Here is a 14,359-nt window from a genome sequence, read left to right as displayed (position 1 = left end):
TGTGTGTGTGTGTGTGTGTGTGTGTGTGTGTGTGTGTGTGTGTGTGTGTGTATGCCAGTACACCGTGTCGATTCTACAAACGGACAATTCGTTACTTTACAAAACGCAAGGACGCACCGATGCTGATGATTTAACTTACGAACAAACCAAAAATAAAAGAAAGAAAAAGAAAAAAAAAGAGGAAGGGGGACGGATAACGCGGAGTCCGTGAAAAAGGAAAATGGCGAAAAGGGAGGCGCAAACACATTTCCACGACGATTAGAAACGAAGATAAAGAAAAAAAATATATCTCTTTCTCACTCTCTCTCTTTCTTCACTTATACAACAAGGAACGAACGAATATATCTACATTTCCTTGTAATGTAAAATCGTCGGAATTTGCTTGGTGTTCTTTTAGTACCAGTAGATGATCTGCCTATACGCAATTCGAAGTGTTCGTTGAGAAGGGAACGTGGGAAATTGACAAATATCGTGTCTACCCGTCAACGTTAACTTCTTCATTTTTCATTTTTTTTTTTTGTTGAATGCCTTTCTCCATTTCATCTTCTTTTTTCCTCGCGAATAAACATTCACTTTTTCTCTTTCTTCCAAGACTCTTCTTTTTCCCTATCTTTCGTTCTCGCTGGTCTAAAAGAAAAAAACGAATCGATCGTATGATCATTGGGAAGAACAAGGGAGACTACGGCGCTCGTTCTCTTTCTCTTTTTGTACAACAGTGGTTTTCGACACCGGGTGAAAGGGAACGAAAGAGGGCGTAGAGATGTGCGCGTTGGAATCGCAAATCTCTTCGAAACGTCGCCGTTCCTATCTACAAGAAGAGATTTCTCGTATTGGTACATTTCTTTCTGTTCATTTTTTTTTGTTAGTCACTTCCTCTAGTTGACCCTTCGTTCGCCCCTAAAATCTTACAAAACACGTTTAATGCTTGAACGATAAAATTTTCCGTTGCTAGAAAAAAAACGGATTCACTGTGACCCTTTGCCACATAAGGGACACGTGTGACGATGGTTCCGTTGAAACATGCTATTTCGCAACTTTTCTTCTTCCTCTCGTTCCTCTTCTTTTAGCCCTCATCCGTCCCTCAGTTTCCCAACTCAATTTGTCCCTTGGTGTTGACACAGTGGTAAAATATTAATATAACGAAGAAATAAATAGTTACATTTGCAATTTCTCTAAAATAAAGGTCACGAAGTTTCAGCTAAAGTTATCTACACATAACAGAATGACACAATTTCTTAAAGGAAAAATATGTCAAATTGACACGTAGGATGGATGAGGGTTAATGATCGAGGTCGATCGATTCCCGTTCGGTGATGGTACACGAACAAGAAAAGAAAAATGGCCGCCGCCATATTCACGGACGAATATATCTTTCCTCGTTCTTAGCTTGGTCCACGGAAAAACTGACACCCCGTGTAACCATAAACCATGAAAAGTCTATTTCTCTCTCTCTCTTGTTCTCTTTCATTTCTAATACAATATGTGTCATTATGCGTCACAAGACATATCCCTTTCATTATGCTTCTTCAATCTGCCGTCAGATGGCCCGATAACGTCTCAGTATTTTCTCTTTTTTTTCTTCCTTTCGTTTTTCGCAAATCTAAATTCTCGTCTTTTAATGCAGCGATCGATGGATCGTGTCGATCTTCGTGCAGTGCGTTTTAGAGATGGCGCATATGAGTGCGTTTCGTAAACCCCGAAAATAATAAATTTTAAAATTCCCGTTTCGTCTGTTTCTTCGGGAACCGGAAACGCGCGACTCGGACGTTCTCGTCTCGAGCGGAAAACTTAAAAGGGTCCACAGACGATACGATTTATCGTACAACTAATTGTACAACATACTTGAAACAATCTGTCTTTGCAACGGTCTGTGCAACTATCGTACAACTTGATGTACAAAAAATCGCATGAAATAATAAAAAAAAAAAACGAAACGGGGAAAAAAAAGGAAGCACAAGCTCGTTACGAACTCGTAAAAAAAAATGTATAATTTACTTCGAAACATAATGAATACCTTCGGAAAATCTGGTATACCACCGTAAATTCTCGTCGACCCCCCTAAAAAAGAGAAACGAATATCCCAAACAAAAATATCGCCACGAAAAAAAAAAAACCGATCGATTCGCCGGATAGTTTGACGATGTATCGTATCTCTTGTCTGCTTGTGAATATCACGTACTACGGGATTGATAGGATTCAATGCATACAGGTAAGCGCAACAGCTGGTTTTCAATCATTTTTCTCGCGTTTCAGTGACGACGCCATTTTGAATTTCAAATTCTGTGTTCAACGAACATATTTGGCACGAAATTAGTCGCAGACGAAAGACACACGTGAATCCCAGTTCAATTTTCGAAAGCGACGCTTTCTGAACCGAGTCACGCGGAGAAAGAAAAATGTATGCACGGCGAAACAGGAACACTAGAATCAGGGGGCGTCGCGCGATTTGTTGTCCGATTTTCGTCGGACAAAAATAGTATAAGATGATCACGGGATTCGATAATCGCTCGTGAAACGCACGGGGGTTATACTGTTTCGCTTCGTCAATCGTAATTCGGTGGAACCGAACACGTCTCGGTTCGAATATCGGCAAACGATTCGCCGCGGAATCGTCGTTTTTCTCTACGCATCTCACTCCTCCATGATCCTTTCATCCGCCCCTATCTCTCTCAATCTATCTCCCTATTTCGTAAGGAAACAACTGGGTTGTGGTTCAACCTAGCCAACTCACACTCCCATTAGACGCATACACATTCTATACTTTGCATGTAAGTAATGCCTATTTTCCAAAAGTATGTATAAAATATGCTCCCCGACCGGAAAAATCATGCCTCGCAGACATTTTCTCGTTTACAATCCTGTCTCGCGACTCGTCTTAAACGGACCACCAGACGATACGATATATCGTACAACTAATCTCTAATGTCTTTCTTTATTGTTTTCTGACATACAAGAAATACTGTCGCCAACCACACGCGGTTCACAGTCACATCCATTCGTTTCCCACCTATCGCCCCGAAAAGCAGCGTGGTTGTACAATTTTTAATACGACAGGCTAAAAATCGGTTGATCGATATGATCTGTCTTTGCAACTGTCCGTACAACCTGTCGTACAACTCGAAGCACGATAAATCGCATCGTCTGTGGACCGTTTTATCTTTAGGTATGCTCGCGAGTCGAGGCGCCGTGGTTCTCTGCGGATGGACGCTTCTTTTATATCCTTATACTTCTATTCCACCGCTGAACACGTCGCCGCGACACTTTGGCCTTGGTCTGCCCTCAAGAGAAAACGAACGAATCTTCTTTTTTTATTGTACCATCAAGGTATGCGTCGGGGCCAAGGTACAGACGAGATATAAGGATAGACTTAACATGTAATTTTCTGTCCCATGCTTCAGGAACGTCAGAAGCCCCGTAGCATTTCAATACTCCATTTCTTGCTAGCGAAACCGGGGCAATAATGTATGTATCACGGTGTCGAACGTAGTTCCTGGAGACAGAAACTTTTACGTGGAGTACGCTCGAACCAGCATGATTTTCATGGGACACTAAGTCCCATAAGATATTAGGTCTATTTTTATATCTCGTCTGTGGCGAAGGTGTCGCGACCATATCCGTTTCCTTGATTAACGCATCGTCGATTCGATGCACGCAGGCATGCAGACGCAATTTCGTACGTGAGATTTGTTCGTGTTGTGTTTTTCATCTTTTTTTGTATTCACACCTTCCGATCGATGGTTCACCACCACCATTTCATTTGAATACGAACACTTATACTAGAGAAGCTACGGATATGCGAATAAGCGTTCTCAGGGGAACTGTCGCGCGTGAATTCGAAAGAAATACATTCTCAAATGTATATGAAATGATCAATGAGATTCTTTTCGAGTAAACGAGAGAATATCGCTGATGGACGAAATCACGTATGCACGCACTAACACACCGGTTACACAGGAACAGTGTTCTCCCTCAATATTCGAGCCCTCGATTTACAAACGGTGAAGTTCGATACCCAGAAAAAGTGAGATCATTGCGAAATCAGCAGATATTAATAGAGATTCCTGTTATAGAACAATTTCTCATAGATTGAGTAAATTCTTCGAGATCCATCGAGTGATGTATAATGAGTAGACTGCGAATTTTTATGCAAATACAGAGTTTTGTGGGCTACGTTAAGGAAATTGGAATCGACGAAGAATATTTCTTCTCAGTATTAAAAGTGTTGTATGATTCTAAGTGAAGTAAAAACTTTATCAATTTTTGTTGTATATCATGCAATACTGAGTTGCAGACAGAGTTAAGGGTGCAGTATCTAAGGGTGTCGTTCTGAATTTTAAACAGTCAATGAGATTAAATAATTGTTCGACAAATGTCGATTCATTCATAAAGAAGTATTGTACACTATAAATGCATAAAATCCAGTCTATTAATGAGGTTAGAACGCATTACTACTCTTACAGTAGACATGTTTCCTCGGTACAGAACCGAGTTTCAAGTTAGTTGCCTGCTTTTAATATTTGCTAACCGTTCGATGATCAACTTCGAGCTACCACTAGTTTCTACAAAATGTGGACATAGGGTTGAACTTCCATCGAAGTCGAATATACAGGGTGGCGCACCTGAAACAGGCCACCTGAATATCATGGCTGTTACTGGTGATAGAAAAAAATATACGAGACCCAACTTACATGGTATCGAGAAGTACATAATTTGATGTGAATATTTTTCTATAGGTGAACGCGTAGAGGTCATATGAAGGTCAACTTCCCTTTTTTAATGATAAGATGTCTTTTTTTTTTTAACCTGTCTCCATTTGGATAACCGAAGTTGACCTTCATATGACCTCTACGCATCCACCTATCAAAAAACTATTCACATAAAACTACACATGTTTTTCTATCACCAGTAATACCCGAGATATTCAGGTAGCCTGTTTCAGGTGCCTCACCCTGTTTAACAAGGGAGTACTACAGTTCAGTAAAGAAGAATCAATGTGCTCGTTCACTGATATTACGACGAACGCGGTAATTCTGGGTCCAATTCTTCATTTCTTCGTGATATCGTTCCTTTTTGCGTGCTGCTTCAAATCCCTCCGATGATCCATTACAGCCCCGCTCACAGGTACGCAGCATATGATCCACGGTCCGATTCTGGGCAACGCGTTTCCCTTCCATCTCCATCGTTTCGCGTGTGACCCACGCGAATGTGATTACCTTTTTCATTTAGTATAAATGTCTCAAATGCCGGATGAGGTCGACGCACGTAGGCAATTCAAAATTCAATACACACGAGTATATACACCCTTGGCTATACGAGATGTGTACTTAATCTTTAATTGAATCCTTAACGACTAACCTTACGCGTATCAGTTAATACAATGCTATATGAGTTTAATGAGCTGCTGTATACTAAAGGAAAAACATACACCACCGAAACTATCGTAAACTATCGTTACCATTATCGCGATCGTCGTTTCTTATACACGGATCGCCGAAATAGCTACGTCCTCTGGGCGCTTGTGTGTGCATAACACTTACACGGTCGGTGACACGATGTTCAAATTAAGCGAATCGGACTGTATACACGTTCGGTACCGTTTCGGTATTCTCTTTTTTTTCTGTTTTCTTTCTCCGTTTCGAGAAGACTTGTCACCCTCCCTTCGTCCAGATCGCCGTCACAATGAACATCGTTACGCCGCCGTACCCATATATAGATAGTGAAGCACGTTAAAAACATAGCGGTAAGCTAAGTAATATGCAAATATTGGAAAACCTCCACTAATTCTATGCAAAGTATAGCTTGTAAGTTATCATTCGTTAAGACTAGGACTTATCGTAACGTAATTTATAATCCAGTTGCACTGCCTTCTCTTTCTCTTATTACCTCACGAGTTTCGTGTGTGGATCTTATCGTCTTTCTTTCTTCTGCTTTTTTTTGTTTTTATTTTTACGTGGTCATACGACTGCAGCCTATGCTTCGTTTCCTAACGAATTGGCCACGCGATCGGTCTCGACGAAAAACAAATTTGTCCTCCCGGGATTCATCACATCGCAACGTTCTATTTATAGAAACTAGACTATTCTTAGCAGCAGTCATAATTTATGTACAATTTAAGACACTGGATGCACCCACCTCTTTTTTCTCATCTATTCTCTTTTTTTTTTTCACTTTTTTCCCCTTCACGTTTTAACGATGTAGACATATGACGTCATCGAAATTATAATCGAGATCAACACACTATGCCCTGCCATGTCACGTTGAACGACGGAAACAAGTCAAAAATGATTCTTTCTCTTTGTTCCTCTGTGTCCTGTGTATGTATGTGTGTATATGTCTTCTTTTGTATGTACGTGTATACATATACAATAGAAAACCGTTTTCAGACAATACATTTAAAACAGCTAATATCAACCCTCACGGACACGTGCATCCAAGCAATTTTGCCAAAGATACCAATCTACCCCGTTTCCTTCAACACTCTGCACGCCCACGAACAAGCACACGTATATAGACTGGTTAAAATTTATTTCAAAATGGATCAAAAATTGAAATAACTTCCACCAGATCTTTCTCGCTGCGCCCAACCACGAATTTTAATCAAAATTGGCAAACTTGCAGATACACGAGGGGCGCTATCTGTCGATCGTGGATAGAACTCCATTCTTCTTCATCGCGCTTTCTCCACTTGATGCTTAATATTTCTATTTAGCGGTACGTTACAATAAAAAAAAAAAAAGAAAGAAAAAGAAATCATTTTTACTTGTTAAATCTCGGCGGCCTCCTCAATCGCGGTATCAATTCTGTTCTAACAGCTCTGGCGTAATTCGGTGCGGCATACTGATCCGTCACAGCGATCGGACTCTGTAGGCTTTGTATGAACATCGGCGAGTCCTGTAGCTGTCCCACGCCAGCCGCTTGATATTGATACTGACTGTTCGCTATGTCCGCAGTCGGATAATGATTCGGTTGCACGAACTGAGGAGGATTGTCGTATTGCGGATACGGGATCGAACTCTCCGCGGAGAACTGAGGTATCACCGGATTCACGTTCACCGGTGTTGTCGCGAAACTGCCGGGATCGTAGGTCTGATATTGATTCAGCTGTCCGATCTGCGTCGTACTGAAAGGCGGCGATTGAGGGAACTGCGAGGTGTCGGGAAACAGGACACTAGCAACCGTCGGTTGAGGAAAGCTATCCGGTCTCGAATACGGCGACATGCTCGCCGTGACGTTGCTCAAACTCGGAACGTTCGGTATACCGGCGATCTGCGACGTGCCGTAACTGTGAAACGTTCGTCGAGCATGATCGAGATCTTTGACACCGCCCTGCAACGAACTGCCCATGTTTAATTTCGTTTTCGAACTGGACCCACCGATCTCGTTGTGTTTCGTTCTCGCCTCCGTCACGAACGGATGACGGACGTTCACGATGCTCTGGGGCGCGCGCAACGGTGGAAAATTGATCGGCGCCATTTTCGATGCAGGATTTTGCTGTTCCAAAGCTTTTCTAGCCACGGCAAACGCTGTATTATCGTTCTGGGATGTCGGTCGGGAATGATGCGCGCCGGTGGTCGCTTGGTTCTCCCGGTGCAACGAAACCGACGTCTGATTTACAAACCTCGATGATAAATTGTTCATAGCCGTGCTATTCCTGGTTTTGTAATATTGATTGTTCAAGGACGACGACGACGACTCTTTATAATCGGGTTGTTGTATCTGATAATTCTTCACTTTAGAGTCAATTTCGGTGGAGAACTTTTTAGCGGTGTAATCTTTGGACTTGGATACACTCTCGTGGGAAACGTTACCGGTCACGCAGGCCGCGGTAACACTTCTTACACTACCGAATTTAGAGCTGGATTGCTGATTCGCGGGTACGATCGATGAATTCTTTGGTAACTGTTGGTCGTTTGATTTTACATTCTCATTGTTTCCATTGTTCTTCTTTAGTGACGGATTTATCCGACTTGCAGAGACCGTGACACCCGATGCGGTAATTACGTTCAAACTGGCATCTTTGTTCCCTATTGCAGTGTTCATTGTTCTGACTGTTAGTTTAGACAGTCGATTTTTGTTCCCTACATGATCAAGCTTTTGACCACATTTACCCTTGTCTGGTGCTTGATTAGTCGCCGATAAAGTTTTGGGGTCCGTGTTGTTATTTTGATTTTTGGACAGCAAATTACTGTGGGATTTGCAGTTGATAGTGACGGCTGGCAGGAGCAAAGCGCTGGCTCACTTTTTGGTCATGATCTTGAGATATTCCAGAGCGTTTTGAGCGGCACTGGCTTGAGCATCTTTACTAGTAACACCACAACCATAGCAAACTGCCACTGGCAAAGTAGACAATTGCACAAGGCACTGACATTTACCTATAACAATAAATAAAATAAATGATTAATTTAAACTGAATGTAAACTTAAGTGACTTCTGCAAATTTTTCTTCCATATAATAAAACCAATTAATTACTACCTAAATATTTTCGAGTTATGTCTATTAATGGATATTGTAAATAACATAATGACTTTAAATTTGAAATAAAAAAGAAGATAATTAAAATAACTGAAAACATGGTTTAATGGCTACCTACATCTGTATTTATGATTGTTAGACTGCAGATGTTTATGTAAATACAGATTTTTGTCTAATTTGCAAAAACTGAAATCAAAATGAAATTGACTTATTCTATTGAGGATTTTATTAAGTTACAAATAAAATAACAATCTCGTTAAACTGTATGAAACATTTTAGTATATGTCTTTTTTAGCTTGTATTTTTATTTAAACAATTATGTACGCTTTAAATGCATAAAATCCACAGTCCAATGATTATATGTAACTAGAAACTAAGTGTGCTAAACAAGTTGTGATAACTGTGTTATAGGTCATTCACGTTTTTCTATTACAGTTCTTAAAAGTGAACATGCTGCTGCCCCCTTATATAACCATATCATATGGAATTCTTCCTTTTTGATGTAAAGGATATAAAGATAAAGGAATAATGTGTAGAATAAAATGTGCTAAACTTATTTTACGTAAAAAAATGAAACTTATTATTTCACAACTTAGTCCCGAGGAAAAAGATAGACAGTCAAGGAAATTATTTGGAAAAGTAAGCCTACAAACATATAACTGGTCCACTAGAATAAGTATACAAGAGGTTATGTTACATGCTGTTACTTTCAAAATGAAGTCACTCATTGCAAAAAATTTGTTTCTACATTGTACAGTTATGTGGTCTGCAACAATTTCAACAAAGTAGAAGAATTTCATTATTCTTAAGTACAAAAGATGAAGTAAATACAATACCGATATTAAAGCATCTTTTTGCAACAAAAAAGGAGGTATTTGTACCAACATACAGAGGATTGAACATGGAAATGGTTAAATTACTTTCAATGGAGGATTATGAAAAGTTACCAGTAACCAAATGGAACATCAAGCAACCAAAGTTTACTGAAACTAGAGAAAATGCTTTAAAAACTGGTAAAACCTTTAATTGTATATAAACCTTAAATTTGCATGTTTTTTTTAGCTGTTTTTTGTGAATATAATGTAAGAGATACAAAAAAGAAATAACCCACTTTTCATTATAGGTGGTTTAGATTTAATAATTCTACCTGGTGTGGCATTTACCATTGATGGTAAGTAAATTTTAACTTAACTGGATCATTCGAGAAGAGTGATGTGACTATATTCATAATTTATGCATAACAGGGAAACGTTTAGGACATGGGATGGGTTATTATGACTCATTCTTAAATGCTTGTTTGAAGAAACAACAAACAAAACCATACTTAATTGGAGTGGCATTTAATGAACAAATATGGGAAGATATACCCACATCGGATACTGATGTACCTGTCGATCTTGTACTTACAGAAAATACGTTTATTTTAAGATAAATCTTTTAGCAATTTAAAAAGTAAGCAGATTAGTTACAAAAATAATTCAATGAATTGTATGTATTGAGAAAATATAAAATGCCAATAACTTACCACTGATAGACTTTTCTTCAATATCAACATAAGTTACTTCAAATTGCTGCTCTGAAGAAATCTCTTGCAAAAATTGTACCAAATTTATATCGCCCTCATTCAAACACGTATTCTGCAACAGAAAAACACAATAAAAGCAAATGTAATATGGTAAAAAAAAGAACATTTAGTCGATCTCTAGATATTTCGAATAAATTACAATTCCATTACACACCTGTAGCTCAAATAGCTTAACACCGGTTGATGACTTCAGACTTTTATGAAATTGTGAAACTTTAAGGCTATGAATAGTTGTTAATGTTGAAATTTTGCTACCTTTCAGATCAGCATAACGGGCACTCACATTTGCATTTCTTTGTAAAACCTATAACGGACAATTAATATACTTAAAAGAATAATTATATGCTTATCATTGGGTACAATTCGCCAATGACTGCACTTATGTTAAAAGCAAAATGAAGTGGAAATGATCCAAGCGTGTTTACTGATAATAACATATGTTGCTGTATAAATATAATAATTTATAACATATAACACATATTATACATTTTGTATCCTAAAAAATTATCCGTTATAGATTAAAGGTGATCAGAAAGGTAGCTTATACCTCGTAATACTGTTTGCAGTACCAAATCACTTCCACTTCACTAAGCATACACACACATACACTAAAGCTGTACACATGCAAGTACACAAAAGTCTGTTAAGTGTTAATGTTATTTTTGTATGTATCATTATTAGATAACTAAGGAAAGAAAAAGAAAATGGACAAATGAAAACAAAAGTTACATACTTTTATTCACTTAAATCATAAAAAGATATTCTTATATAAAAGAAAGACATTTAGTAGACAAACAAAAGACATTCTTACCTCATCCTCATCTAAATTAGGATTTTCTGAATTCACGTCATGTAAAGCCCTCCACATTTTGTGAGCTGCATGCCTCTTTGCAACTTTTTTACTATTTCCTTGGCCAACCTCACGATATTTTAGAATAGAACAAACAATACTGTACTGTTTCTCATGCGGTAGACCCTCTTCACTTTCCATTGTATATTTTGGTGGGGGCAAGTGACGCGATATACACATTTCTTGTAGCGCACCAATTGGATTTGTCATTGCTTTTTCTTCTCCAAATGCAGGTAACTCTTGGAGAGTTTCAGAACTGTACAGGATAATTAGGTCATATTTCTTTTCCATAAAGACAGATATATTAGGGTGGATTAATAACTTTGACCACCTGGAATATTTCTGTTATTTGCAGAAATATAGAAAAACTTAATTTACAAAAATTACATAGTCCTGAGGGAGCTGTAACATGCTAGTAATAATTTTTTGTACAATCTGTACTGTATTATACTTTTTTATCCCTAGTAAAATAGTGGATGTTTAGATTATTTCTACAACCTGTAGTACAACATCATTCGACGTTAAATAAACGGGTAAAACAATGATTCTTATGTCATAAAAGGTTTTAACAATTGAACAATTGCAATGTTGCATCATTGCAGATGGATATCACATTGTGCACGTCATATGACACAAGAGTCATTCTTTTACTCCATTATTCAATATCAAAAGACCTTGTACAATAGGCCATTGAAATCGCCTAAACATCTGCTCTTCTACTAGGGATAAAAATTTATAGCATGCCATTTAAAAAAATATAGGTGAACTTGCAATCTTCAGAACCTTCCAGCACCAAAAATTAGTATGTTTACTGACATGTTATGGTACTATGCAACTTTTGTAAATAAAAGTTTTTCATATCTCTAAAAATAACAGAGACATTCGAGGTGGTCAAAGTTATTGGTCCACCGTGTATACAGAATATGTACAGTTATGACACTTACTCTGGTAAATCATTTGGAAGTGGAGAATCTGGTGTGTCACTATTTACTCTACACAACTTATCTAATACAGCTCGTGCGGCCGTGTGTTTGGCCTCCTTCTTTGATTTTCCAGTCCCCATTGCTGAAATAATTGGATCTGCTTCAATCAATCAATACTTATCACTTACTATTTGAATTTAATAGTAAGCAAATAAATAATGGCAACCAAAGTTTCAATTAATAAATAAGTTTCTTATATCTCTATGTATTTAATTTAAAGTGATATACTTTTTATATTTAACAGATGAACAAATAACTATATAACTACATACTTAAACATCAATAATTAAAATAACATAAACTAATAATGTATCATCAAAATTAGATACAAACCAACAATATCAGCAACAGTGACACGATAACGAAAAATGGGCTCATGGACAGCACCCTCTACTTGTATTAGCTCATACTTTGGTGTTGTGCCCCTACGAGAAAGCAATTCCTGAAGAATAGAAACTGGCTTTTTGTTGCATAATGATTTCATCTCCAATTGTGCAGCCTCACTTAATGGAAGTTTTTCCAGCATCAAACTGTGTAAAGATAATCTAGCTCTGCTACGCCGATTAACATTATTTGAATGATTAGGAACCCCACCCACATTGGCCATCACATTAGGCCCAACCTGTTGTGGTTGATGCATTTCCTCCATTTTTGTGACCTGTAAATATAAATACATATTACTACTATGAATAATAAGTAATAACTGTAAGTGTTGATTTTAATATGGTAAAGTTTATAAGTCTTCAGAAAAACAAGATGTCAAAATCATCATAATTCATGTTTGCTCCAAAAATATCAAATGCTCCAAAATCATTTAGTCATAAATGTTCTGTTAATTAAACATGAAATTACAAAATTGAAAATATTCATTAGACTATAAAAACATTTATATGCACAATAAAACAGATGTGTATGTAAAATACTTGAGAATACTGAAGATTTGTTTATAATTTCATACAAGAGTATGTTTTAAATTATATAAATTCTGCAGTTGGAACATTTAAAATTAATTATTCTGCAAAATTATCAAACACTCGAAACAATGATCCATGTCGTGAAAACATTTTACTGGGATTGTCTTCATGAATAAACAAAATTCCTGATGATTTGACAAATCACAATAGTATTTATTATCTAATTCATCAGTTCTCATAATCAACATAAGAAACAGAAATAAAGATTCATAAGATTAGGAGAGGGTATACGAAATCCGATAACAATAATAAAGTTGTACTATTATTTCAGTCAAGTGGTTATTGACGGATATAAGGTCAATACGGTATAAAACGGCACGAAAACCGGCTGGCGGCCATGATTGTTATAAAATTCATTGATTAATTCTAGTATGTGGAGCATAGAAAATATAGAAACAAAATATAGAGGTTAAGTCTTATTATCACTGAAACGAGAACAAAGTCATTGACGACTTTCATTGGTGACAGGTTTCTATTTAAAAATGATGATAAAGAGGCGCACAGACCAACCGGTCGCAGTATCGTCCGCTACACGAAGTTGAAAAAAGTCACATTTACTCACAATTTTCAAACGTTCTGTGTGATTAAGCTCGTTCCTGAACAGGCCAATTCCTATGCGAAAAGCGAATCCCGCTTTTTGTGACCGATCCAAGTCTCACAAAAAGCTTGATCCGTTTGACGACAGAAAAATGGTTCACTGACTACCGGAGATTCTTCCTCGTTTCTGGCTTTGCCGCAGTATGCGATGTGAACAGTTTTTCTAGCGCAGACGCACGCGCACCCTTCTGCGCAGATGCATCACTGGCGGCTTTATGGAAACAGATGCTCGTTCCATTACATTCAAAAGTTTAATATCAAATCACTTTATTCAAAATCAAAATAATGCTCTATGTTTCAGTACTTCTTATTCTTAATAAATAGAAAATCGCATATCTCTACACATAAGTAATTAAAACGCACAGAAATACTTCATTATCATACCCTTATAATTACATAATATATATCTTTTAATACATATCACTGTTCAATTTTATTCATTATGGCATTTACAATATAATTATTGAAATATACATTTTATTACATATGTAAATAGCAGTGTATACTGTAAAAATTTATTATCAAGTCACATATAATATATGCCGATATGACAGTCAACGTGTAAGATACTCACATACTTTAAAATTGAATATATTTGAATTTAATTTCTTTAATTTTATACATTCATGTATAAAGAATGTATGTTAATTTGCTTTTCTATTATGTATCATTATAAATACGTACAATTAAATATGTACAAACAAATGTTAATCAATAAATCATATGAGGCAAGATAGGACTTTAATGGTATATAAATATTTGTAATTTATAATATTACTTTATATTGAATCTGGCGCCACTTTAAAGAATCCATCGCCATTTTCAGTTTTAACAATTATTTCTTGGCAACACCGGATGTTGGGGTGTTTCGCATTTGTATACCACCTGGAATAATTT

The 14,359-nt window shown here is 37.1% G+C and overlaps 3 protein-coding genes across 7 annotated transcripts; 1 reads left to right on the top strand and 2 right to left on the bottom strand.

Moving 5' to 3' along the window:
• Positions 1 to 4,813: 4,813 nt before the first annotated feature.
• On the bottom strand, positions 4,814 to 8,049 carry LOC107191126. Its single transcript, XM_015580083.1, has one exon. It carries the CDS (start codon positions 8,038 to 8,040, stop codon positions 6,757 to 6,759), a length of 1,284 nt encoding a protein of 427 aa, XP_015435569.1. The 5' UTR covers positions 8,041 to 8,049; the 3' UTR covers positions 4,814 to 6,756.
• Positions 8,050 to 8,220: 171 nt separating this feature from the next.
• LOC107191127 (RISC-loading complex subunit tarbp2-like) lies at positions 8,221 to 13,613 on the bottom strand. Of its 5 annotated transcripts, none has more exons than XM_015580085.1 (7): positions 13,428 to 13,613; positions 12,225 to 12,549; positions 11,853 to 11,988; positions 10,870 to 11,164; positions 10,213 to 10,362; positions 9,999 to 10,110; positions 8,221 to 8,372 (listed from the first exon to the last, which is right to left on the bottom strand). In XM_015580085.1, the coding sequence occupies exons 2-7, from the start codon at positions 12,538 to 12,540 to the stop codon at positions 8,236 to 8,238; spliced, it is 1,146 nt and encodes a 381-aa protein (XP_015435571.1). In that variant the 5' UTR covers positions 12,541 to 12,549; positions 13,428 to 13,613; the 3' UTR covers positions 8,221 to 8,235. The 5 variants fall into 5 exon arrangements, with proteins under 5 accessions (XP_015435571.1, XP_015435572.1, XP_015435573.1 ...); XM_015580086.1 differs by having other exon boundaries at positions 11,853 to 11,973; XM_015580087.1 differs by lacking the exon at positions 10,213 to 10,362.
• LOC107191128 (5-formyltetrahydrofolate cyclo-ligase) lies at positions 9,002 to 9,928 on the top strand. Its single transcript, XM_015580089.1, has 4 exons — positions 9,002 to 9,112; positions 9,231 to 9,486; positions 9,597 to 9,644; positions 9,718 to 9,928. Exons 1-4 carry the CDS (start codon positions 9,002 to 9,004, stop codon positions 9,903 to 9,905), a joined length of 603 nt encoding a protein of 200 aa, XP_015435575.1. The 3' UTR covers positions 9,906 to 9,928.
• Positions 13,614 to 14,359: the final 746 nt, after the last annotated feature.

This window comes from Dufourea novaeangliae, unplaced genomic scaffold, assembly GCF_001272555.1.
Source record: "Dufourea novaeangliae isolate 0120121106 unplaced genomic scaffold, ASM127255v1 scaffold221, whole genome shotgun sequence".
Lineage (NCBI taxonomy): Eukaryota > Metazoa > Arthropoda > Insecta > Hymenoptera > Halictidae > Dufourea > Dufourea novaeangliae.
The sequence above is the reverse complement of the archived record's forward strand: the minus strand, read 5'-3'. Positions and strand labels throughout refer to the sequence as shown.